Source organism: Electrophorus electricus, chromosome 15 (assembly GCF_013358815.1).
Source record: "Electrophorus electricus isolate fEleEle1 chromosome 15, fEleEle1.pri, whole genome shotgun sequence".
Lineage (NCBI taxonomy): Eukaryota > Metazoa > Chordata > Actinopteri > Gymnotiformes > Gymnotidae > Electrophorus > Electrophorus electricus.
In genome coordinates this window covers 15,695,988-15,723,085 of record NC_049549.1, presented here as the reverse complement: position 1 = coordinate 15,723,085, position 27,098 = coordinate 15,695,988, and the positions used below count along the sequence as shown (strand labels likewise).

The following is a 27,098-nucleotide window of genomic DNA, read 5'->3' as shown; positions in this document are numbered from 1 at the left end:
ACACTGCATTTGTTAATGCAGGTACATCTAACAAGCAAACAATGAGGCTTGGCAACTACACTTACCTTAGACTTGCCACACCGACGAATGCGATTGCCTGAAACAGTTACAAGTCTTTCAGAATCTATGATTTTTTGACGGGCCCAAAAATACATAAAGATAAAAAGGCATAATACCCACCAGTCAGCAGCAGAATAGACAGAAGCACAAGCACAGTAGCAACAGATAAGCCCGCGATGCACAGAGTCTTATAGTCTGCAACACATCACATGCAGAAAAGTGGTATATTTCCTCAAATGGATCCCTTTCTGTGTTAGTTAATAAGAAAAGAAATATAACTGAATCACATTTGAATATTCATTTATTCTCACCATACACAAAATCAGCATCAGGGTCCATATCAGGTGCTGAAAAACAGGCAATTCACAGCAGTAATACATGGATATATGAAGAGAATAATCACACATGTATATCATATATGTATAAGCACAGGCCCATGTACTGGTTCGGTTTTATAAGATGGTGGTAGATTCCGTTTTTTTTCCCGAGGGTTGTGTCTGACTCGCTATGGCTCTGTGCACATTGCTGCAAGTCTGCTTTGAACTTGTATGCCACCACAAACTAAAAAATGTGAAAGGGAAGGTTGAAAGCCTTCTGTTTACTGACTTATATTTACACTTTGCAGTATGGAGGAATGCTTAGTGATAGTTTCTGTCCATGCAGGAGTGTACAGAACGTGCTGTTCATTAACTGGTATTTTATGTGTGATTCCCTGAAGGATTTGGGGCCTTTATATAGTTGGCAGAGCAGATACATGGCCTACTTCTCTCCAGTGGTGCTGACAGACAGTACCTTAATGACAGCAGTGTTAAAGGAGGAAACTGGTCTCCCTTGGGGAAACTTTGGTGTGTGACTTATTTTTAAGCTCTGCACAGCAATCATGTGACCAAACCACAACTGCTAATATGTAAAACAGATCATGGAAAATGGTAGAGAGTTATGAATAGTTGCATTTTGTATTCACTGTATTATTTTAATAAAAGCCAAGTCATAATAACACAACAAATAAAAGAACATTTACAGCATTGGAAATTAGAGTAGTCTAATAATTTGCTAGTCTATAGGGGATTCTGGTATTGCCTGTCTAAACAAAAGTAGCATTTTAGCCATCATGTAGATGTTGATGGTGAACATCATGTCAAACTGCAACTACACACTCTATCAGGAGATATTTTAGCAGTTTCTGTTTCAGTCTTCAGTCATTATCCATAATGTTTTCTTGATATTTCACTCCTTACAGATTTATTTAGATATGACCGAGGGTCTTTTTTACAATGTATTTTTAAAGGTTTTCAAAAATACTGTACACTATGCTATAATATTTAATTTTGTAACTGTACTGAACACTCATTAGGAACAATTTTTGCTGAGCTGATTTTCAGAGTGTGGCGTGAGTATAATTACTGTGATTCATACCCCATATACAATGACTAAAATATAAGATGTGGAATTTTATAGTGCTCACATTTTTTAGCATTAATTTTTTGCTACTTAAAATTTCTGAATTTTAATTCAAAATATGTTGTTTGTTTGTTTTTTAATCCAGTGGCTTTATAAATTCAGTGTCTGCACTTTGATTTTACAGTGTAGACAAACTGTTATTTGTTATTTGTTATTTGCCTGTTATTAATCATTCTTTGTTCATCAGTTTCACAGTAAATAATTTTTTATTCTCAGGAGCTTTGGAGAACCTTTCATGTTCCAATTTGACCTTATTAATTTTATTATTTATAATTACCAGCTTAAAGCAATTTGAACTTTATATTTCATCAGGTTAGGGAGTATTGTTTTTGTTTTTTTGCGTGTTCTTAAATTTACACTGTGAAACTTTGCTCTTGAACTCACCACCTTCTGAAGACATGCTGGCTCTCTTAGTGTGGGTGTCAATGCAGACCACCAAACCTCTGGATAGTTTTGTTGCAAGTAAAAGGAATAAAGGGGGAAAAAGACAGACTGAAGTCCACAGGACCAGGTATACTAGAGAGCAGTCCAATCACTTTAATTTCTTTACTTTAGTGTTCAGACCAGCTTTAGTGGTGTTACACAACCACTTCTATGTTCAGACCAGCTAGTAATTTGTGACCATATACTGAAAATGGATTGTCAAAGCTGTCCACACTGATATAGACAAACTTATATTACATATCATTTAGAGCAATTTTGTCTTCACAGAAATTATATATACTCTATATGTGTGAAAAAATCTAAGGTACCCCTACAACCGAAATGCTTGCATACACACACACACACACACACACACACACACACACACACACACACACACACACACAAAGTCTAAAATATTTTTCAGCACTTGTCTGTAATGTTAATGAGGGCAATTGTGTTTTGCAATTGTGTAATTGAGTTTTGTACAGACCTTGAACTCCAAAAAATCTACAACTATATGTTTGAAAATAAATTTGTCAGCACACATATACTTGTCTGAACAGAATATAGCATTTTAAAGTTAAATATTGCTGCAATTTGTATCTCTACCTTAGCGGTTATCGTGCTTATAAGTAACTTTTCACAATCTGTAATGTATTTGTTATCTATAATGTGTCTGAACATGCTACATTGTCTGTGTAGTCAGAGGAACCATGTAGATAAGCTGGCATGTTCTATCACTATTATACTCTAAATACTTTGCTATTAAGCTCATATATTATGTTACAGCTGTTATTGTTTTGTTCCAGTGAAAATCCATTTATACAATTATAGAGGCCTGCAGTAGGTACAGCATTTTTGTCAAGACATGTCAGACAACCAGACAACAGTTTACAAATCAGTGATATATGGATAGCACTGACATACCTTTGGTATAAATAATTATTCTCCAGGTAATTAAATATTCCCCACTTTCCCCAACCTGTCCCACTGTATGCCTCACCTGGTTTGGTTGTCCTTCCTCAGACTTTATGCAGACTTTATTCAAAGATACATGAGTATATATAGATGCAAATGAGTAATAGGAAATATGTGAATGATATAGCAAGTGTGACATGTTCAGACTTGATAGAATATGCAGTATCAGAAATGAGACAGCCATCTGTCACTAGTTCAGACCACATTTAACATAGCTTTTCACCTATCTAAGAATAGACATGCTAACATGGCAGAGGATAGATCTTTAATACAGCTGAATAGAAAGACTTGTTTACTATACAGAAAAAGCATTGTAGGAAATTTTAACACTCTACTTACCTTGGTCACAAAGTCTCCCTGTCCTAGTGGAGGTGTAGATTGGTTTGAAAGTCTCCTCTACTTGTTGACCAAGGTGTGCTTTTATACCCTCCCTGCCTTGTATCTTTAGGGGCCATAAATCTAGTTGCACTCCCAATCCCAATACACATCAAACACATGTTTATTAGGCCATAAAGAATGGCCTTTAAACTGCTATAAAACTGCTTGTTATATTGTTATATAGTTTTCCCCAACCTTCAGAAGCATCACTCAAGTACAAGTCGATCATGTAACAATGCATGTCTCTTGTGCAGGAGTAATGTCAGCCATTTTGTGACCTGTCTTTGAAGTATGGATGAAGACCTAAGCTGGAAGCCATCCTCAACCGACTTTGAACTCCTTATTCCTGAGTCAGGACTCATCGAGCACTGGTGGTTGGGTAAAGTGTTGAATAAAAAAAAGTAGTTTCTGACTGACTTTACACAGACAGACTTTATTTGGTATGTAAAAGCACAAAATCCAGTCATACAATACAGCTGCACAAAGATTTACATAGTATGTATTTATAATTAGTTTTCTAATAAACATGGCATTTTCTAAAATACTTAGCAATGTATTTGACTCAATATATATTCAAGATATGTCCAGCATAAATGTGCTAAATAGTAAATACATTTTTCTCTTTTCAAGCTGACCACTATGCCTACAACTCTCAGGCTTATTACCACAGATAATTTGCGGCACAACACAGACACACACAAAATCACATTGTCTCCAGCAAAACCAACTGGTTGCACAGCAGAACATCTGTAAATAGACATGTATATTTCGAGATTGGATATTGCTACATGTGAAATGGGAGAGTGGAGGACAGAAGTTAGTGGCACTATGGTGAGGTGAAGTGCTCCTGTGGCCTTGGTGTCTAGACGACAGTGGATCACAGGTCCATAAGCAGGCACAGAGCTGGGCAGTGGTACAGCTGATTTAGAGAACAGTGGTGTGGTGCCACCTGTGGCACAGTGGTGGTACTGTTTCTGTGTTTCTCACATGTGGGTGCTGTTAATTGTCGGATTGTCGGGACGTATGTGCGCACATCCACTATCACTCAATTGTCAGGAAACAGGTCATTTTCAGTCATGGGCACATAGTCTTGCAAGCTCCATTTTTCCCCACACACACATGTGCACACATACAGACACATGTGCATGCACGCACGCGCACACACACACACACACACACATGTATTTTGTATGTATATTCAAATATATTTTTAACATATCTCCATTACATGTAACACACCATTGATAACAGCAACTAAAAAAGATAATAATAAAAAAAAAAAACTAAAGGGGATTTCCCTTAAACCAATCACATGAGCTCAGCTGGGCAGGAGAACTAGCATTAAGAACAGCCTGCAAGTAGTAGTGGTAGGGTTCTCTACAACAACTCACTCTGGACAGACTGGTGCAAGAAGGGCACATATGGAAAAAGACAGATGTGGGAACTGGTCACATGACAAGACTAGAGGATTATATACAGACACAGGCCCATCTTTAACTCCAGCTGTGTTCCTCACCCAGCGTCATCATCTTCATCCCCACAGCCACTGACCTCAACATCAACGTCACCAACACCCTCGCAAAAAAATGTGGTTCAGCCATGGCTATGTGTTTCTGTTTCAAGTAGTCTGTGGGGTGAAAGACATGATAAAGGATATTTTTAAGACAAGAAGTTGCAAAGAATTAATAAATAGCCACTATTTAAAGGTATTGTCTTTAGCAAGTAGCTAGTATTTCAAATTAGCCATGCTAGTATGTATTCTTTATTAGCTACATTTGGTTAAACCGTTCTTCTCTGTATCTGCACATTAGACATGCTTCTTTCTTACCTGCCTGCACAAGTCTCAGTTCTCTTCTTTTGGGGTTTCCTTAGCTTTAGGTAAACAGGGAACAGAAAAAGAGGAATTAGCAGAATGGTAGAAAAATAACATCATCATAATAATAATAACAACTTTCATTTTAGTCCACAATCTCAAAGTTTGTTTTACAAAGTAAATAATATATTACTAATAAAGTTACACGATAAACATTAATTAAAAGAAAAACTGCAGCAGGATATTAAATTAACATTACATTGACATTAAATGACATCACATTAAATTAAATGTAACAAAGAGGCACAACAAACTCGTTACAGGCCAGACTAAACAAGATATATTATTTAATCTGGTTTTAAAAGCACATATAGAGATTGCACTCCCAATACTTTGTGAAACACTATCCCAGAGTTTAGCAGCTATACAAGAGAAACTTCTCTCAGGGAAATGCAAGTGATCCTAGAGACTACCACTAGGCCTGTTTTATCTGAATAGAGTGATTCCAGAGATTACCAGAGACTACCAATAGGCCTGTTTTATCTGAATAGAGTGATCCCAGAGATTACCAGAGACTACCAGTAGGCCCGGTTTAGTACAACAGAGTGATCGAGATGGACTATGGAAAGATCACCAAAGCCATGTCAGCGATCTGCCCTTAAGCCCCTAAGTGTGACTGTCACTGTGCAGTTAATGCAGAATTTAACAGTCAGCCAGTACAACTCCAGTAAGACCTGGGTAATATGCTATGGCTTTCTTTTCCTGGTGAGAATGCAAATGTGGCATTCTCAACTAGCTAAAGTTTACATAAAGAGGCAGCCAGCCAAACAAACAAATAACCTTTTCTATAGGTTATGAAGGTATGAACTAGTTTTTTTGTGTGTGTGTGTAATATAAGGTTAGTAATGTCACTTCTTTGGCGCTCAAACAACACATCAAGAGTTATAACAAAGTCCCCAAATTGAGAATGTTATTTTGAGCAGAGTTTGTACAAAGACCAGAGGGAAGTATCTGGTGATCCAAGCTGTCCTCCATTTTACATAGCTGTGTTGCTGAATCTGGCTAAACTGATTATATAACTGTTCATCATCAGCATCAAAATAAAAGCCAACATTATGTTTGTTGCATACATGTGCAAAGAGAGAAAACAACAAAAACAGGCTATTAATAGGCCATCTTTTGACATGGTAAATCAAAGAACATTTATTAATAAACTTTTTAATAATAATTAATAAATCCACTGCTCTTAACACAAATGGTGTCCTGCAAGGTTCTCTGGCCCTTTTATTTAGTTTTAATGTGAATAATGTGCCTTCTGTTTGACCTGATGTGGAGATTCAGCTGCTGCTGATGGACAAAGAAGCCGGCTGCACAAAGCACAAAGAAGCTGGATGTCTTTAAATGTAGCAATGCTATGAGCAATATGACAACATGGCTGAACGGATCATGTCTCAAGCTAAACATAACCAAAACCTTTGATATAGATTTTTTTCCCCACAGCGGTCATGCTCAACTCCAGAGTCAGATATTATAATAGCAGGGCAAACACTGCACATTGTGCCTGTTTCATTGTTTAAGTATCTGAGTATCTGGATTGATTCTAATCTTTCTTTTAGAACCCATGTAAAAATATGCCAAAGAAGTTTAATTTAAGTGATTTTAGATTTATTAGAAAATCATTGAGCTCTAAGACAAATTATTTGATTATTTTAGGTCGCCTTTTTAAAAACAGACTCTTTACACTATTCTCTCTCTATTCGATATTCTCTCTCTGTTGATTAATGAGCACTGTCTCTGTTAAAGAAATAAAATGAAAGGAACACCACTGCAGGATTTTATGCTCTGAATATTCCCCATTTACACAAACTGTTAAGCAGGATTTAATCCAAGCAAGGACCTTTGGGTTTTGGTGTTTTCAAACCTGTCCAATAAGTTATGCAACACATCATGGTTGATATGCCCTGCTCTCAGGTACAGGAGTTCTGACTACTCTAACCTGCTCTGATTCTGTGCTGCGATGCTTAGAGAAAACAGGGTGAATAACACCATTCCTTCCTACGTAAGAGCAACAATGTTCTCCAAATTCTTAAATGGAAAAGGTGTGTTGGAAATGTTGGGGAGGTCAGATATGTTCTCTTAAGCAGAGGCTTAACAACTACTATGTTTCAAAAGCACAGCACATAGCCCAGGCTGAGTGAGAAAGTAATTTAGTCAAGGTATCCTTAATGACTGATATAATTCCAGAAGTAACCCGAGTAATGTCTGGAAGAATCACTTAATTTAAGCACTTGTTGAGTTACATGCTACATTAAATAGGAACCTAGCATTCTTAAGGTTTTCTAAAAATAAAATGTTGTGGCTATGGCAAGAGGCTCTTTTTGAGCTGAAAACCTTATATTTCTGCCATCTTCACTCACAATGTTGAGAAATGTGTCTGAGGGCACAAAATTATTGGTCATTATACCAAGAGATAAATCTTCTAATAAACCTTCATTTCCTTCTATATTTAGTAAATGGAAACAGACAAATGTGTGGTGTTGGTGAGCTCTGCCCACTGTTCCTCTTTGCCAGAGCAGTTTGTCCATATTTGATGTTGCTTTGAGTCTTGCTTTACTGATTAGTGCCTTAGGCCGACGCAATCTGGCACTAAAACTGTTTAATCTCACCCTTGGACACCATCAGGTTTTCTGCTTGTGCTTCTTCATCACCTGGAGCCCTGGGAAAGTTATAAATATAGAATTAAACATCACAGAATAAGACACTAGGCAACCCAACTCTCATGTTCATCTAACACATTTGGAAACTGTTTTGTCCTATTTGCAGTGTGTACACCCACAGTCATGTGGGAGTTACCTGGGCTTCTGGTTAAAATGGCAGCGGCATCTGCGGCCTGTGGTTCACACACAGACACACAAGTTTAAATTATAACAGACACACTAAATTTGATAGATTAGCAGAAAGACTCCCAAGTATCAAAGTCATACTTTCCAGCTTTCTGAATGCTATTTGTGATTTCAGCTTGTGAAGTAAAATACTTCTAGACTACAGTGTTATTTCTTACTGAGGATGAGGAGGACACCCAGAGCGAAGAGCACTACGGCGAACGCCAAACCTCCAATCCTCAAACTTTCATAGTCTGGGAAAGATAAGGGATATCATCAATAAAAAACAATTGCTCAAATAAAACATCTTAAACATATCACAAGTTGTACCATGTTCTATAAGAGTGAAAACATATTGTGTGATGTTCTCAATTAGAACATTATGGCAAACCTTCCAAAGCTAGGTAAGTATTTTGAGAACTTCCTGTACAGATCATGCAAATATTCCCCATGATGTAACTCTTACCATATTCAAATGGATCCAATTTCTTTTCCTTTCCATCTAAAAGAAAAACAAACAGCACATTGAAAATACCATCTATATAAATATCTTCACTTTGAGACATAAACGTATAAAATGAAATAAAACAGATGGTACAGAGCCACACTTCTGTCCATTTTCCTTCACCACTATTGACTTTTCCTTCTAGCAACAGTGTGAGCTGATAGAAACCACACTGGAAAAGCAGTGCTGACGCTAAACTGTGTGTGGTTCTTTGCTGTGTTGAGAACATGTTGGATATAGAACCTTGCACTGCTCTTTTCTCTTCTAGACCTTTTCTCTTAAACATTAGTGAGACAGCTACACATGAAGTGAAAGAAAACAATTCACAGACTTATGAACTACTCTTAGTGGGTATTACCCTCCTCCAAGCATTCTAGGATACTGGAAGATGTTTCATAAACATAGTTAAGAAATCAAATAGATAAAAGTACTAAAATAGATTTTACCTTGTGCATCGGCTTCAGATACAGCTAAGGTAAAAACACAGATAGATGGAAGATGTGAAACAGAGTTAGAGAGAGCATGAGAGTGTGAGAAAGAGAAAACAGAGAATCATTACATGCTGTTAAAGGCCTTTATAGATTTTTTCCAAGCAGTAGCCCTCGCTGGTAAGGAAACTAAGTAGTGTATATCATTCTGCCCCTACAATTCCATTCACTCTCAGCTTTTCTCTCGTACTATTCCTCATTGCTGAAGCAGCATTAGACATAAGATGTGCAGTAGCTTTCAAAGACTCCAAACTAAAATCTTAATGATCTTCTTTACTGTTAGTCCATGTACCTGATCATATTGTAAATAATTTATCAGCATAATATCATTAAAGAAACTTTTATTCTGTGCTCTACCATGAACTGTAACGACTTCACCAAGGTTGAGTTGGTTAAAATGGCACTAACCAGTGATATAATTTGCTAATTTACAAACTTACATTTATATTAGATGTGTTGGGGAAATTAACACTGATAGAACACCAGCACTGGGTTTAAAACAAGAACTATCATACATTGTTAGCTAGCTGGCTAGAATGTTGCAAAAGTGTAGAAGATTTTCAGTGTTAACTTAAAAGCAATACATGAAAGCAACTGCTCCTATTATATATATATATATATATATATATATATATATATATATCTCACAACTAAAAATAAACTAAAAATAAAATGTAGACTTAATCATTTTTCTTGAACGCTAGTTTTGCTGCTCATTAATTATAGTAACATTGCTTTTTCCTAAAAAGGTCACTCAGTGAAGGTCACACACGTGAATGTAGTGCATGCTATTGCCTTTCTGTATTTTGTTCGAATGCAGCCAAAATGTGAGAAAAAAATTACAAAAAGAACATTGCCATACAATAATTGATCCAACCCTAAGAATGCTGAACATATTTTCACTTCTAGTCTTTTGGTTAGGTTGGGCCAAACTGCACTGCATCCAGGTAAAGGAATTTATGTTTTCATGCACCATTATTGATTACACCCAATCTGTACAAATATGAGACAATAATTTAACAACAATAATAAAAAATGACTAGACTTGCAGTGATCTTCTTAAACCTGTTAAACTTATATTTCTAGACATCTACAGTATAAGGCATTTGATTCTATAGCACACAACTTTTTTTTTGTGAAATCCCAGCAAAATCAGATTTTTACATCTCTAAGATTCTGTATATTTGACTCCATGTCCTTTTGGAATTTTAAATCTGAAAATCCCCATCAGGCTAACCTTTTCATAAACATATCTCTTATTTTCAAACTCAACTCAATCTCATAGATACATACCTAAATCATAAAAAAAAAAAATTAAATAGAAAATAATATTTTTTTAGTTCATAAAGCTGTACTAGAGTAGGGCAGGGGTACATAGGGCACACATAGGGCTTTGAGCAAGGTGGGGAGATCATAAATCTTAAACATTTAAAACATTTAAAAACAGCTTTCAGCCTGCCTCTTGGAGTAGGGTCTCAGAATTGTATGCTGCGCAACTGTCAAGATAGTATACTTTCTTTATATATATATATATATATATATATATATATATATATATATATATATAAAATACAGATATTATATTGAAATATTGCGATCCTGTAATTTCTAGAGCCTTTGCCAGACATGCTGGTGCACTTTCAGAGAAACCAGTATGCTGTTTAAAAATGCACTTATGACACTTCCTTCTGTTTTGTTAATCGATCTGCTTGGATTTGTACGTAACTAATGTTTTCTTTTTATCAGAAAATCATCAGAAGGATCTGGGCTTTTTTTCCTTTTTTTTAAAGAGATGTTTCTGTTTCTGTGCCACATCGAACACACTGGAAAAACAGAAAAGTGGAAGATACTGTGTTTACCGCACAAATACTTAAATATGCAAAATTGTCTATACATATATGTAAGTCCACTAATCTTATTAATTATCATATTAAAACTAATATTCAGAATGATCTTTGGCCAACCAGAATGCTGTGAGGTGACCTGGCTGCCCAAGTGCAATGAAAAACTTGCCATACTTCTGTTTTATTTGCAGCACCTAAATATTTTTAATTCATCATAGCAAAGGCACTTAATTGTGAAAAGCATTGTCACCATTACTGTATTTTAAAGCATGCAAAAGCTCAAGGTAAAAACAGTTTGCAAAAAAAAAAAAAAAAAAAAAAGCTTTTATGCATTACCCTTTATTTGGCATTCATGACATTCCATATAAAACCACCCTACAAATATTAACACAGCCCAGATAATGGAAATCATTTGACAATGTCACTGTTAATAATTCAGTAAGGATATATCAATGACAAGTTGCTGCCTTGGATAGTTGGGTCTGGCTTTTTCTTCAGCTAGAATCTTGCATAGCCAAACATTAGAGTAATGTGTCATTGCGCACTGCTACACGGTCAACTCCACTGATTATTTTTGTAGGTGTGTGTGCGTGTTTCACATGTAATAAATGTACCAAAATGCTGAATTAATAGCCTTGAGCTTTTAGCTACCTGCCATTACAGTTCTGCTGCTAAAATCACATGTTAAAATATCTGCAGGTTCTGAAGAGAAAAATGACCTTCTAAAGAAATGCTCCACTCAGTTACGCAGTGTCCTTCAGCTGGGCTGAGGAGGCAACACCCAGCCCTGCCTTGGGGTACCATAGAACAGGACTGCTTTATAGCTATGACACTGTATCCTTTTAATGATGATGATGATGATGATGATGATGATGATGATGATGATGATGATTACTATTATTGCTGTTGTTGTTGTTTGTTTTTTAAAGTCACTTTTCTTCACATATTAATTTGCACCCTTGTTTCATATGAATCAGTAGTATGTGTGTGTATGTGTTAGTGTGACACATAGGTGTGTATTATATAAAAGTATCTATGGGACTAATTAAGGGCAAGTGACAGACAATCCAGGCAATTTCAGTAGACTTGGTGGAGCGGGAACTGAACACAAAGGGAGAGAATGAAAGGAGAGCTCAGGGAAGCGGGTAAGAAAAGAGGACGTAATAGTGGAAGTGCTGAAGGGTCTCCGGAGAATTCTGGAGACATATCAATATACTGGAAAAGAAATGGGGTGGATGGGAAGCAGGGACTACAGACACAGAAGGCCAACAGAGCGCTGTGCCTATAGGAAGCAAAGTTTGTTTACTCATTTCAAGTCAGGTTACTCCATTACTGCTACTGCACAGGGCTCCGTGTGCAAGCAAGGAAATTGTGTGCAGAGATGGCACATTCGTGTCCTACTTGGGTGGGGAGTTAGATGTTTCCCTGTGGGGTACTATATTTAAATGCATTAACTAATTTAATGGATAAAAAAACAAAACACAAAAACCCCAGAAAAACAGGATTCTGCAAACACAATAAATCACAGATTAGCATATAGACACATCCACCAACTCCCCTATATATAAGACCATGACAGGCTAAAGACTAATTTTAGGCCATAGGTAATGTGAGTGTCTAGTGGCTACTCTGTGTGCATGTGTCTAATATGTGTATGCGTTGTGTATCTAGTGTTACGATGAACCCCATTCATTTGCCTTCTGTGCACTCACATATTCCTAATGGACACACAACATTGGGTGGGTGGGGCACTTACCAGCCACATAGACTAGGAGCGAACAGAAAAAGAGAACAGTTTCCATGGCAACTGCAGAGCGAGAGAGAGAGAGAGAGAGAGAGAGAGAGAGAGAGAGAGAGAGAGAGAGAGAGAGAGAACGAAAGCATATTAGTAAGAGTCATTGTCAGTGGAACTCATGTTTACGAACTCAGAACTCATCTGCAATGGTGCATATACAGATGAGCAGAGGCTACTCAAAGTAAAAAAAAAAAAAAAAGGGAAAACTCAGACTGGGATATTTGCTGTTATTGTCAGCAGGATAGATTCCTTATTTTGCCAAATCTAAACACCATTTAACCTCACAGTGTTTCCACCTCTTGTGCAACATATTGATGAGAGCTACTAAAGCTATTTGCTCATGCCCTAACTATAAATTGGCAACTCATAAAATAGCAACATAGCATGAAACATTTAGTTTATATCACCGCAGGCAAATCAGGGTTCATGCCACCTTAGAGGGAAAAACAAAAGAAGAATCCATTCAGTTCAATGTGACAGAGTGAGAATATGACAAGAGATGACATAGTTCCAAAATGACACTGAAAACTGCCATGCCCTTTGGCTTGGTGCTAAATGGACAAGATTTACTGAGAAAGTCTATGTACCAGGATTGTCTACATGCCCCATTTAATTTCCTGGAGAAGTTATGAATATCTCCTATCCATATAATTAACCTGATAGAATCATGATAGGTAGAATCATCCTCTGACTTGCTCTAATATCAAATGCTAATGCTCAGAGCATTTGATATCTGTGTGATTCTTTGATAATGTAACTGCATATCTGATATGATCAAGTAGGCTATACAGCATTTACCAGAGCCAGACCAGCTAGGCTATACAATATTTACCTGTCTGTGGACATGGAAATGTGTTGACAAGGTTCACCAGGAGGTGTGTAAAAATGACAGTTACTATATACAGTTCTGTTAGCTATTTTCTTTAAATATTCATCTACTACATTTCAGTAGTATGCAATATTCTACATTTCAGTTCTTTAAATATTATTCATCTATTACATTTCAGCACTACGCATCTACTAAATTTCAGTACTATGCCCCAATATACAGTATTTAAATCTAATGTATATAAGTAAACTATGTATGATACTTCTAGTTGGTGCTTTTGGGCAGTGCTGCAAAATATAATTCAGAATTTTTATGTTAATGTGCAGTTCATAACATTTTTTCATTTTTCTTTTTTTTAATCATTGTGGAGAGCTTTTGTTTCTGAAGCTAGGTATTTGTCACTGAATGCTCCCCTTGCCACTGGTCATGTGGCACGGCCCACCGCGTGCTTTGGAAGTCACATTGTCTTGTTTGTAATCACGCCCTCCTTGATAACACACACCTGCACATGGTCTAGTGTTGTGTGTCTGTATGTATTTCACCCCCCGTTGATCTGTGCATCATTGTTAGTCATTGTTTATGTTGCAGTTGTTAACGGTCACGTTGTTTGTGCTAGTTATGTGCATTCATGTTCACCGTTCATGTTATGTGTGAGGGCCATCATTGTTTGCGTTGTAAGTCAATAAACGTCTGTCTCTGTCAAGGGAGTCTGTGCGCCCTGCACCGTGCCCTGCGGCACTGGGGCCGTTACAGTATCAAATTAAAGGACAAGCCTAAAAGCCTGTGGAACTGTAGAAGAATGGTGGCTGTGTATGGTCTGCGTGGCTGAGAGACAGACCCCCTGAGTGATCCAGGGGCTGATTCAGATTGGGGGCACCAGATATGTTTCAGAGTGAGAGTGAGAGCACAGTAAACTGAATCCAACTGTTAAAAAGTGAAGAGCATAGGAAAAAAGCTAGATGTGGGGCAGTTGCCTCTGTTTGTTTTTGTGAGCAGTAAAAAGTGTGCCACTCCTATGTTTCTCCCCTGACCCAGAGACGTGCCGAAATGGAACACCAGTCACCCAAAGGATACTCCGCTAATTGGTTTTGGTGTTGGAGAGTGCTATCAAACACGGCAGTCCAGTCCAGTCTCCCATAGATGTTCATTCTGGTTGATATCTTGTGACTGTTACAGCCAGAATGTATGACTTACACAATAGTCATACCCTTCAAATCATTCAGTGAGCCCTTGGCCCTGTGGATAAGGGGCATTGTCATTCAGAAACAGACCACTCACATCAGCACAAAAATGGGCCAATATATGATAAAGGTCACCAAAGAGAATAGCTTAATATCGGACTTACAGTGACTCTCCGCACTATGGTGACAAGCAGACCAGAACCATGCCAGTAAAATGCCCCTACAGCATAGCAGAGCAAACACTCTCTCACTGTAGGGGTTAAGCATTCAGGCAAGTCTCATGCACTCTATACAGCAGTACCTTTGGTTATTGGTTATTTTGGTTATTTGGTTATTTGGTTATTTGGTTATTGTTTATGTTGACACAACCCACTTTACATACACTTTACACAACCCACTTTACATATTCCCAGTACTGTGTACTGGTAAAAATAAATGCACTGTCAAATGCACTGTCTGTTCATTGTATATTGCTCCTGTCCTGTATTTATTTATTGTATGACATTTTGCACTGTATTGTATTGTTTGACATCTTGCACTGTATCGTATAGTTTGCACTCCTGTAGTGTGTACTCTGTTGCACTTGTTTTGTGTTGTGTTGCACCATGGTCCTGGAGGAACATTGTTTCATTTTGCTGTGTACTTGTATATAGCTGAAATGACAATAAAGCCCTTTGAACCTTGCTTCAGTGAACACTTAAATGTGCATTTCTAATGGAGGGATAATGTTCTGAAACTCTACTATAAAATCTTTGTTTAGTAACTGTTTGATTGTTCTGACACATTGATCAGATACTGCACTGACATTTTTAGTCACCTGAAATGCATCTGCACTTCTGTTTTTCCTTACATGTCATATCAATGCCCCAACATCATTACTGAATTGCCACTTTTGAACCTATTTACTGAAGGCCCTCCCACAGATCTTCCACAATTACTTTAGTCATTGCTTCTGCTGAGACACAGTTAACACAGAGCAGTCTTTCTGAGTGAAACTCTTTTAACCTCTTTACAGGGTGCTCAGATCTTTTCCTGATGTTTTCTCAGTCAGAAATTAAGGTTAACTAGTCATTTTTATACATGCTGCTATAATGCTTTCATCATGCGGTACACCTGGAGGCATCTGCATTTTTTCTCTACTCATTTCTTCAGCTTTTGCCATAAAAATATAAAGCGATGCAAAATTAGTCACTCATCCTCTATTCCATATACCCCCATATATATAAATCCCTCTATCCCATTCACTCCTCTATTCCATACTTCCCTCTATTCTATTCACTCCTCTATTCCATACTTCCCTCACCTATTCACTCCTCTATTCCATACTTCCCTCTATCCCATTCACTCCTCTATTCCATACTTCCCTCACCTATTCACTCCTCTATTCCATACTTCCCTCACCTATTCACTCCTCTATTCCATACTTCCCTCACCTATTCACTCCTCTATTCCATACTTCCCTCACCTATTCACTCCTCTATTCCATACTTCCCTCTATCCCATTCACTCCTCTATTCCATACTTCCCTCACCTATTCACTTCTCTATTCCATACTTCCCTCTATCCCATTCACTCCTCTATTCCATACTTCCCTCACCTATTCACTTCTCTATTCCATACTTCCCTCACCTATTCACTCCTCTATTCCATACTTCCCTCTATCCCATTCACTCCTCTATTCCATACTTCCCTCTATCCCATTCACTCCTCTATTCCATACTTCCCTCACCTATTCACTTCTCTATTCCATACTTCCCTCTATCCCATTCACTCCTCTATTCCATACTTCCCTCACCTATTCACTTCTCTATTCCATACTTCCCTCACCTATTCACTCCTCTATTCCATACTTCCCTCTATCCCATTCACTCCTCTATTCCATACTTCCCTCACCTATTCACTCCTCTATTCCATACTTCCCTCTATCCCATTCACTCCTCTATTCCATACTTCCCTCACCTATTCACTCCTCTATTCCATACTTCCCTTACCTATTCACTCCTCTATTCCATACTTCCCTCACCTATTCACTCCTCTATTCCATACTTCCCTCATCTATTCACTCCTCTATTCCATACTTCCCTTATCTATTCAATCCTCTATTCTATACATCAACAGCCAGTTGTTGGCGACAGCATATAAACTGTATAATATTTGGTTTGGTGCAACTTTTCAACACAGCAGGGACACTGACATGGTGTTGGCATGGTAATAGGTGCAGTGCTGGTGTATCAGGTACTGCAGTGCTGCTGGAATTTGTATATGTGTCAATACTGAAAGTGGACCACCAAGGAGAAATATCCAGGCAACGGTGGTCTAGTGACCTGCAGAAATAGCCATGAGGACACAATAGCTACATTCTCTCTATGTATTGAAAAACTCAAAAAAGTGTCTAAGGATATGATATACAGGTGACCATACACTGAACACTAACTGTTTTGTGGGAAAGAGCCCATTGAATTAGAGGTGTTATGATTGCACTCTCAGAGCAGGACGTATCTTAACCAGGCTACCACCTATGGCCAAAACAAGACTTTTTCTTTTCTTTTTTTTTTTACCTACAGGTTAGGTAGATATTTTTATGATTCTTACGTTAACGGAGCTATTATATACAACATTTTAGTAAAGCCAGCAAGCTACCCATCAGCTTTTCGGTTTTTAAAATTTGAAGTTTCTGTCTCAATGCAAAAATTATACTGCAGGATTTTATTAAATTGTTTAGTTTTAACAAAAAGGGAAATAATGGTTATGAGTAATGATAAGAAGGATAACATAGTAGCAGTTATCCTTTATTTAACTAAATTATAGTTCTCACTGATTACAGGTTTAAATATATGTTTTAGCTTATGGCAGAATCAAGACTTATTTTGTTCAACTTGTAAATATAGAAAATTATGCACCCTGGTAATATATGAGTTAAATTTTTGGGGATATTGCCATGATTTAATTAAGCCAAATAAACTGTAATTATATTATTGTTAAGGATGATCTCTGTGAACACTGAGGTGCCACCACATTAAAACTACTCACAGATGAAGTGTATAACACTGATTATCATATTACATTGGCCCCTGTCAATGGGTGGGATATATTAGGCAGCAAGTGAACAGTCAGTTCTTGAAATTCATGTGTTGCAAGCAGGAAAAATGGGAAAGGATGAGTGACCTTAACAAGGGCCAAACTGTGATGGCTAAAAGACTGGGACAGAGTATCTCCAAAATGGCACATCTTATGGCGTGGCATTTATGTGGATGTTACTTTACCATGTACCACCTACCTAAACATTGTATGCCTCTTCATGGCAATGATATTCCCTAATTGGCCTCTTTTAACAGGATAATGTGTCCTGCAACACTCCAAAAATTGTTGGTTTGAGGAACATGAAAAGAGTGTTGACTTGGCCTCCAAATTCCGCAGATCTCAATCCATTCGAGCATCTGAGGCATGTGCTGACTTACATGGATTTAAAGGATCTGCTGCTAGTGCCTTTGTGCCAAACACAACAGGAAACCTTCAGAGGATTTGGGAGTCCATTCCTTGATGGGTCAGAGTTGTTTTGACAGCATGAGGGGGACCTACACATTATTAGGCAGGTAGTGTTAATATTATGGCTGAACTGTGTATATTCTGTTATGTTGAATAACAGCTACTTTGATCGTCCATAGCACCACCTGTGGACATGGACCCCTGGCCATGGACAGGGACTACAGATCATGAACTGCACAGGAAATTCAAAAATTGTGATAATATTGCTTCCATTTGGTCATGTGCAAGCCTCTTAAAAATAAACAGGACATCACTGGTGTTTACATAGGCTGTTGGGTATATCAGAGGATGTCAAGTGAATCAGAGGTTGTCTGGTGTGACAGGGGATGATAGGTGGGGAAGAAGAAGGTGGGGGGGGGGGGGTGGTCAGGAACTATCAGGGGGTTCAGAGGCTGCTGGGTGTATTGGAGGATTGCAGTGGGGGCCTCCGGGGCATCCTCCTGGGGCTTTTTTAGGAGCAAATCTAAACGCTTAATTTGTTTTTTTAGTTGCCACAGGCTTACTTTTTTTTTTTTCCAGTAGAGAACAAAAAAATTCCAGTTACACATCAGCCCACTCATTATGACCTGCTCTGCATTTCCAGAACGTAGTTAAGTAATAAATAAAGACTTTAGTGTGGTGAGAAACAAAACTCGAAAGAAACTTTATAAAGAACAAATCCTATAAATCCAAATGTAAATCTGTCTCACTTTACCAGGTTCACAGTTTCCTATCTTCTTGCAGAATTGTCTTCATCATAGCTGCCTAAGAGTACATGTGAGAGCAGCAACAGGCAAAGGTCATTAGCAGAGAGACTTGGCTATATCAGAGACATGATGTCATAGAGACCTGGAGATATTACAGAAGTGATATCATATGAAAGGCATGGATATTTCAGAGATCTAATTTCATATGAGAGGACTGGATATATCAGAGATGTGATGTGATTGGAGAGTTTCGTCAATATCAGACATGTGATGTCATGCGATCGGAGAGGCTCAGCTATAGCACAGTTGTGATGTTAGCCCCTACAAAACCCTGAAATATGAGCATTTAACATCTATACATAAAAAGTGAAAGAGTTCCTGTTGAGCCCTCAACCCTCCTGTTGAGATCCTAATTTTAGTGTCACCACTCTAAGTGACTGTGTTGTGTCCCTACTACATAACAGACTCTAGAGCTCACAGTTAGACTGTAGTGTTTGGACAGCAAGAGAAAGAGAGAGAGGAAAGATGTGTATTTTTATGTTATTATGTTCAAAGAATAAAGCTATGTTCATCATCCTTCCTGCCTGCTTATTCATTTCACACAAGAGCATAACAAATTTGGTTACAATGAACCAAATTTGGTTACTGCTGAACTGAATCAAGCTGTGCACAACCAGGCATAGGCCAATTTCTTGATACTGCAATTAAGAGTTTGCTAAAGCACTTACAACAGCACCCCAGATTGATATCTCTAGTGAATAAGCAAAGTGGATTGCTAGGATTGCTATCTGTGGTGCAGTCTAAACTGAGTGCAGCAGATGGAGGTCATAGACAGAAGCCTCTAACACAGCACTCACCCCTCACTGGGTCCTCCATAAGCTCCCCTTCAGCTTTGCTCACTCTTGTTACCATTGTATGTCAAGCAGATATCTGACAAATGCTCTGAACTGCCCTGTTGCTCGTGCAAAGTGCAAAGCTTTTCAGAAAACTGGACAATTTACCACTTCACACATATGCATTCAGTGCAGTAAGTCAAGATATGTGGATACACTATTCATTACCTGTTTGACTCAGTAATAACATTTTCTACCCTGTCACAGTTCAAACATATGCTGCTGATGATGCTCAACTGATTGCTTGTCCTGTCTTCATCTACCTTCTACTTCTCCCGAGAATGACCCGGACACTGAGTCTGGATTCGTGGCCCTGCTGTCTACAGCTCTGACTGATATACTATCTAATGAGCTTGCTGCTGCTTTCTGGTCTTGTTCTGCAGTGCATGAGCTGCATGCTCAGATTGACCACACTTAGCTTCCCTTTTTCTTCAACTCTTCAAAAGCCCCTGCTTCCGTTCTACCAGGTGAAAAGGGAAGTGGAACACATCTCATTGCACCACACCATTCTCACTGCACCAAACCATGGCAGCTTTGACCCACAACAGTCACCAAGCAATGGCTGAGTGAATTTTTTTGTGACAAAAGTGGGACTCAGCGGTCTCTTTCTGTCGACTGTGTCAGTCATCATACAAAAGAGTTTGTCCCAGGCCATTTCCAGATGATCCATGGAAAATGTTGGCAATGCATGTGGTGGGTCCATTTGAGATGGCTATCTGGGACTGCCATTACGCACTCACACTAATGGATTTCCAAAGTTTTCTATTGCATTTGGTAAGTGCGCAATGGGTAATTGTGATTGGTTCCTTACATCAGATTTCAATCAACATGGAGCCCAGAGATAATGGCCTACAGTTTACAGCTCCTTAATTTTTAGCATTCCTGAAGGTGAAAGGAATTGGGCATTACCACCCAGCGGCCAGTGGGGCAACTGAAAACTGAACACTTCCACCAAGTTCTCAAGAGCGGCATCAAATCTGCCATTCTTCAGCCCTAACTGTAAAATTCACTGTAAATTGGTGTCTTCATGTTTACTGAACAAAGTCTCACTTAGCTACTAGTGTTCAAGATTTAATATTCAAAATTTTGATTGCCATATACATGGTAAAAACAAATAATCAAGTTAAATTCTTATTTTGTCAGCAGGGTGTGGAACAGGACGCACAGACTCCCTTGACGTTGTGAAACATTTAATAATACAACATGTAACAGACAACGTTGGCACTCACACATGATATTAACAGAGAACATAAACACACTTAACCCTAACAAACAACGACTGTAACATGTACACAGGCTAGACATACATGGATGCTAACATAAATGACAAACAAACAATGACCATCAGTGAGGTATGCACTGATAGGGGTTTAAATAGACTAAATAATTAACCCCATGCAGGTGCGTGCCCTCACGGGGGCATGGCCACAAACAAGCGTGAACCCCCCTGCATGCGGCAGGTCATACCACGTGACTTGGGGGGTTCCCGTGACATAGTGCAAATGTCAACCAAGACTGTTGTATTAACCACACCACATATTACCCATATTAATTATTGGAGTCCTGTAGTGCTTAACAGTAGTTCAATGAGCACTCATCTAAATGTTCTAACTCCTCTGCCTGCCAGTGGAGATGACAATGTAGTGTGCAAATGGGTGTCCACTCAGCAAGCTAAGGTGAAAAAGGAATTTGACACTAAATGTGGCGTACACACACCTGTTCTCCAAAGAAACTACAATGGCATTAAACTACAATGGCATGAATCTCAAGGACATTCTAAGTTCTCATAGCCAGCAGAAATTAGAGAGCAAGTAGGACAGGGGACTTTTACTCTGGTGAATGGAAAGAAAATGGCACACATCAAAATTAGCACTCCCTAACAGAGTAACCTAAGTCAAATGCAGATGGGCCGAGTCATTCACACAGAAACACGCCTGGGCCTGTGTTACCTCACACTTCACCCTCACCTTGATGGGTCAGACACCCTCCCCTTAATTTGACCAATTATGTAATATGAAACAAATAATAGATAACAGACAGGACACATTGACAAACAGATGTTTAGGAAGTAAATAAGTATGATGACACTGAATGTTCTATATCTCACTCCTTTGGTGCCTTATATCTTGTTAAAACATAATCATCGCTAAAAAAGGTTAAACCAATTCCAGTGTGACTACCATTAAGACAATTATTGTGAATGTGCTTGCATTGCGAGTTAGTTATGTTAATGTCTATACCTATTTTGTTCATAATTAGGTCTGTTACCTAATGCATTGATAGAACTATGGGAAAGTGGGAAATATGCTGTGTCCATATTGCATGACAGACTCTAGAGGTCGCTGTAACACTGTAGTGTTCAGAGCGAGAGAGAGAGAGAGAGAGAGAGAGAGAGAGAGCGAGAGAGAGAGAGAGAGAGAGAGAGAGAGAGAGAGAGAGAGAGAGAGAGCGAGAGAGAGAGAGAGAGAGAGCGAGAGAGAGCGAGGAGAGAGCGAGAGAGAGAGAGAGAGAGAGAGCGAGAGAGAGAGAGAGAGAGAGAGAGCGAGAGAGAGAGCGAGAGAGAGAGAGAGAGAGAGCGAGAGAGAGAGAGAGAGCGAGAGCGAGAGAGAGAGAGAGAGAGAGAGAGAGAGAGAGAGAGAATATGTTACCATACAGTAGCTATATATGTTACTATATTTGAAGACTAGAACTAAGCTCATCATCCTGGCTATTCATTCTACACAAGAGCATAGCGCTATAGAGGGTTTGTGCTACTATCTGTCATGAATGGATAAGATTGCCTGTTGGGAGCATAATGGGATTCATGTATCATTGTCATTGTCTTATTCAAATATTGCAACCCAGAAATGATAATGTTTTCATCTTTCTTATGTTGTCATTGTAAACTAAAAATTTTATACACACCTATGGCATCTTTTTCTAAAAATGCATTTTTAGAAAAAGATGGAGATCCTAAAACCTTTGAGTTTGAATCATGAGAAAAAGCTGGTGACTGGTGGTAAGTCTGCCAAAGACCTAGGTAGTGCGGCGACTATGCTGGACGTATAGAGGACGTTTGAGCCATGACAACATGGCAGGGTACATGTCTCACATGAAGATAAAGAAAGCGTATGGAGTCCATGCAGGAGTTTATAGTTCATCGGACTGGTTACAGGCGTGATGGGGTTTTATGAGGGCTGTAATGGTGGACTACACATTAAAATGTGAAGCATTGGGGTGAGGGTGAGGGAGTCTGGAGCATATAGAAGCCTTTCATCACATCTAGGGGACAAAGAGCTTTTAGCCACATATACAAAGTAATTGAAAAGGACATGAAAGGTAAAGGAAGAATGGCAGGACTTATCTGACGTCATCATTAGGCAGTACTCTAAAGGGGTATGGGGTCATCAATCATTACTGTCTTGACCATTACAAGAGCTTACTGGAGGTGAGAAAACTCTACAGAGCACTTATACCCTTTGACCATGTTGGTGGTCTGTTCCTCAACATCACTAAGTTAAATATAGAAAATATTAATGGAAATGGTACAGGGAAAGACTGAAGGCAGTGTTTGCTGGAAGAATTGTGTGCAATATAATACTTTAAACACCAGTAATGAACCTGTAAGCTCAGGAGTCTGGTGGAGACTGGCACCTTGTATGACCTTTCAAGCTATTAGGAAATGTCATATACTACAGGAAATACATGACCAAAGACATGTATGTAATGACCAAGATCATTCATATGAGCATGAGGGTCAGTATTTAGAAAAACTGGGCTTTATAGTGCAACAAAAATTGGTATTGTCAGGAATGTTATTAAATAAAACTATAGAATGCAATAAAATAAGGACTGTGTAAGGATAAAAACACTATACATTTTTATGGAAACAGCAATGATGACAAGCAATAATGAGCACTGTCAGCAGCCTAACAAGTTATCTCATTGTAACTCTACCATACTGTTTTAATGGTGTAACTTACCAAATTTCTGGCGCTGTTTCAGCTTCATCAGCTTCATCAGCCAGCCATTCACTCTAGAGGTACCAGTGTCATATAACAGATAACATCTAAATGGCTCAACAACTACATCAGAAATAGGATGAATGTCTTTACAGATGAACAAGACTATTCTGCATCATACAGAAGTGGTGTCATTTGGTTCTACTCAAGGTCACAGCGGTTGAACCTTAGACAAGACTGCAACCTTGCAGCCACTCAAGATTGACCACTGATAGCAGAATAAATACAAACCATGCAAGCCACAATTATGAGTACACTTAAGTGTGTTAAACAGAATATGGTGGTAATATTATTCCAAGCAGAAACAGATAGCCTCAGATCTTTAGTTTTCAATCTTTAGTGTCCAGTCAGTCTCCATTCTGTAGTTTCCAGACAGTTTTCAGTCGTCAATCAGTCTCCAGTCTCTAGTCAGATGGTCTCCAGTCTCCAGTCTCCAATCTCTAGTCAGATGGTCTCCAGTCTCCAGTCTCCAATCTCTAGTCAGATGGTCTCCAGTCTCCAGTCTCTAGTCAGATGGTCTCCAGTCTCCAGTCTCTAGTCAGATGGTCTCCAGTCTCCAGTCTCCAATCTCTAGTCAGATGGTCTGCATTCTCCAGTCTCCAGCCTTTTGTCTCCCCTCATTCCTAGCACAGTATCCATCTGAGACATCTCCACACCCATACAGTACACAATGCTTCAGAAAAGGAAATATATTAACCACTAGCAGAGTTTAACAAAACAAGTTGGTGCATATCTGTCAGAATTCGCCTGATTTTAGCTGCAGAATCTGATATCACAAACTCCAGTTCATGGATGGCAGCAAACCTTGCACAAATGCTTGAGCACTGTGCAGTCAGAGGAGTGTGAGACAGTTGTGTTATTCTGAATCCTCTTTCTTGAGCCAACAATAGCCAAACAACAATCTGTCATTGTGGCGTCATTGCACTTCTGAAATAAGAACAGCCCGACCCAGCAGGTGGCTGTGTGACCAACTGTTAAAGGCACTTGGGGCTGCACTGTCTGCCAGTTTTGGGCTTCATCAAAGCTCTGCCTTACTTAACCTCTAAGATGGTGAAATGGGACAATTCCAGCACATGTATATGTTCTAGTCATATAATTTTTGAGTAATGCCTAGTATATGTAAATACAGACAGATAGCACTCCACTAATTCAATTGCAAATGCCATCAGGGGCAACTCCCACTCAAGGTCTTACATATCACAGTCTCGTTGGCATCCAATATGCATGTATTACTGAGTGTCAGCAACATACATATGGAAAGGCTGTTTTGCCATATGTGAAAAGCAGAGACTTCATTGTGACAGATTTTGCTGGTGCTGAGACTGCATGAATAGAGGAGAGTTGTGATTACAGCTATTATGACTAGATGTTTTAGCACAAGCACAGGAAGTGTTGGTGTGATATTCATAATCTTAGAAATGGGGCAGCCTCTCTTGAGTTCTCTTTCACTTACTCACAGACACACAGTCACACACACACACACACACACACACACACACACACACACACACACACACACACACACGCGCGCGCGCGCGCACACAGTCACACACACACACACACACACACACACACACACACACACACACACACACACACACAGCCGCTCTTTCTTTTAAAAATGAAAGAACAAACAGCTTCTCAAAGTAATCCATCTCATACTGTATGCTGCCCTCTCTACAACGCTCTAAATCTGCCTCTTCGTACTTGGGGCAATTTGTTATTCCCCTGACATAGATTCAGGTAGCACTAAGAGTGCTATGGTTAACATGGCTAACAGAAAGAAATGCAGTTAAGTGTCTTTCGGGCATTTTTAGGGATTCTACAGTATTTCATTAAATTAGTCGCCTTCTTTCTCTTCTAATTCTAAATAAGAATAGGTGCCTAAACTAACCTTAAAAAAAAGAACTAAGTAAAATATTTATCATTTTATTATTTCCGATGAAGGCATGATTGAGGGTGGTTTTTGTTTGTTTGTTTATTTATTTGTTTGTTTATCCATGCTGTCAGTCAGGCGTTTTCCGATTCTGGGATGTCACAACGAGCAAAAATGTCATCAGAGCCAAGTAAGGGCTAAACGTAAACCTCTACATCACAACAATGAAGTATCCATGACAACAAGGCTTTCAGTGGCACGCTGCCAGATGCATTTCACTCATTTATTACTATGGCAACTACTTCCGCCAGGTGATTACCCAAATCTAGCAGCAGCATGGTGGAAAGCTCGTATCTTATGGTAGCGTGGAAAGTGGAAATCGAACAGAAGACCATTTGTGTCAATGTAATGGCGGATGATAATGTGCTCAGAATCCTGGGAGGGGCACATCTACTGAAGGGACCTGCCCATGGTTGGACAAAATCAAGTCGTGAAAGTGTTTATTACCTTGAAATGGCCAATAACGAAATGTAATTGCCCAGGAGAAATGCTCGATTTTTGGGACTGACCTACGATGCTTTGCTGAGTGACAACTACAGGCTTCACAAAGAGATTGCTACCTGTTGTGCGCTCGAGCTCAGCTATTCCAAGGACCAATTGAATTGGCATTTCAGGCGCGCCATCATTTTTACAAACCAGTGTAGTTTACGATGAGGAGGCGGCAACTGTTTACGTTTTGCAATTCATGAGCCATTGATAAATGTTTCCGTCCATTATAAATACTGCTTTTGTAACCATTTGATAACAATCCAGTTACAAAAATGGGCTTTACTATCGTTTTAATATATCTTAACCAGGTGCTTCATCGACCACACAATGCGTTTCGGACACACCCTCTTGGTACAGTCGCAAACAGATCCGCGGACTTGAAGCATTACCTATGGCTTCTAACTGCGAGGAAATGTTTACGATTACATGCCGGTACACAAGACTGATCATATACCTTTATTCCAACTGTCATAAGTTCCTTACTGTAGTAACCTAAATTAGTACCTCAGGTTCTCATTAGCTACTGAAATATTAATCCATACATTTACGTCAAACGTATAACAAAACCTAAACATACGTATAGTCATATGTGTGACCAAGTGTAAAAAACAAACTGCAATCAACCATCTAACATCTTACCTTTGTTTTCCGATTAGTTGTGTAAGAAGTAAATGACGATGAAGAAAACAGTTTCCTACAGAGAGACGATGATTGCACAGCGCACACTCGTCGGAGATTTAGTAGGTGAACTGTATGACAGCAAGAAAAATTTAATTAAAAAAGGTGTGTAAGTGACGGCTAGATTTTCCCCAGACTTATGTCAGATAATATTGAATATCAACCAAGCGACGTTTCTCTGAGCTCTACGAATGACACAGCTGGCTCTTACAAATATGTCCCCCTCCCC

The 27,098-nt window shown here is 38.8% G+C and overlaps 1 protein-coding gene across 1 annotated transcript; it reads right to left on the bottom strand.

The window, feature by feature from the left end:
- Nucleotides 1-3,716: 3,716 nt before the first annotated feature.
- On the bottom strand, nucleotides 3,717-27,098 carry fxyd6 (FXYD domain containing ion transport regulator 6). The gene is made up of 9 exons (XM_027013379.2): nucleotides 26,831-27,098; nucleotides 12,592-12,642; nucleotides 8,950-8,973; nucleotides 8,465-8,500; nucleotides 8,178-8,252; nucleotides 7,970-8,006; nucleotides 7,783-7,832; nucleotides 5,132-5,175; nucleotides 3,717-4,930 (listed from the first exon to the last, which is right to left on the bottom strand). Exons 2-8 carry the CDS (start codon nucleotides 12,635-12,637, stop codon nucleotides 5,147-5,149), a joined length of 297 nt encoding a protein of 98 aa, XP_026869180.1. The 5' UTR covers nucleotides 12,638-12,642; nucleotides 26,831-27,098; the 3' UTR covers nucleotides 3,717-4,930; nucleotides 5,132-5,146.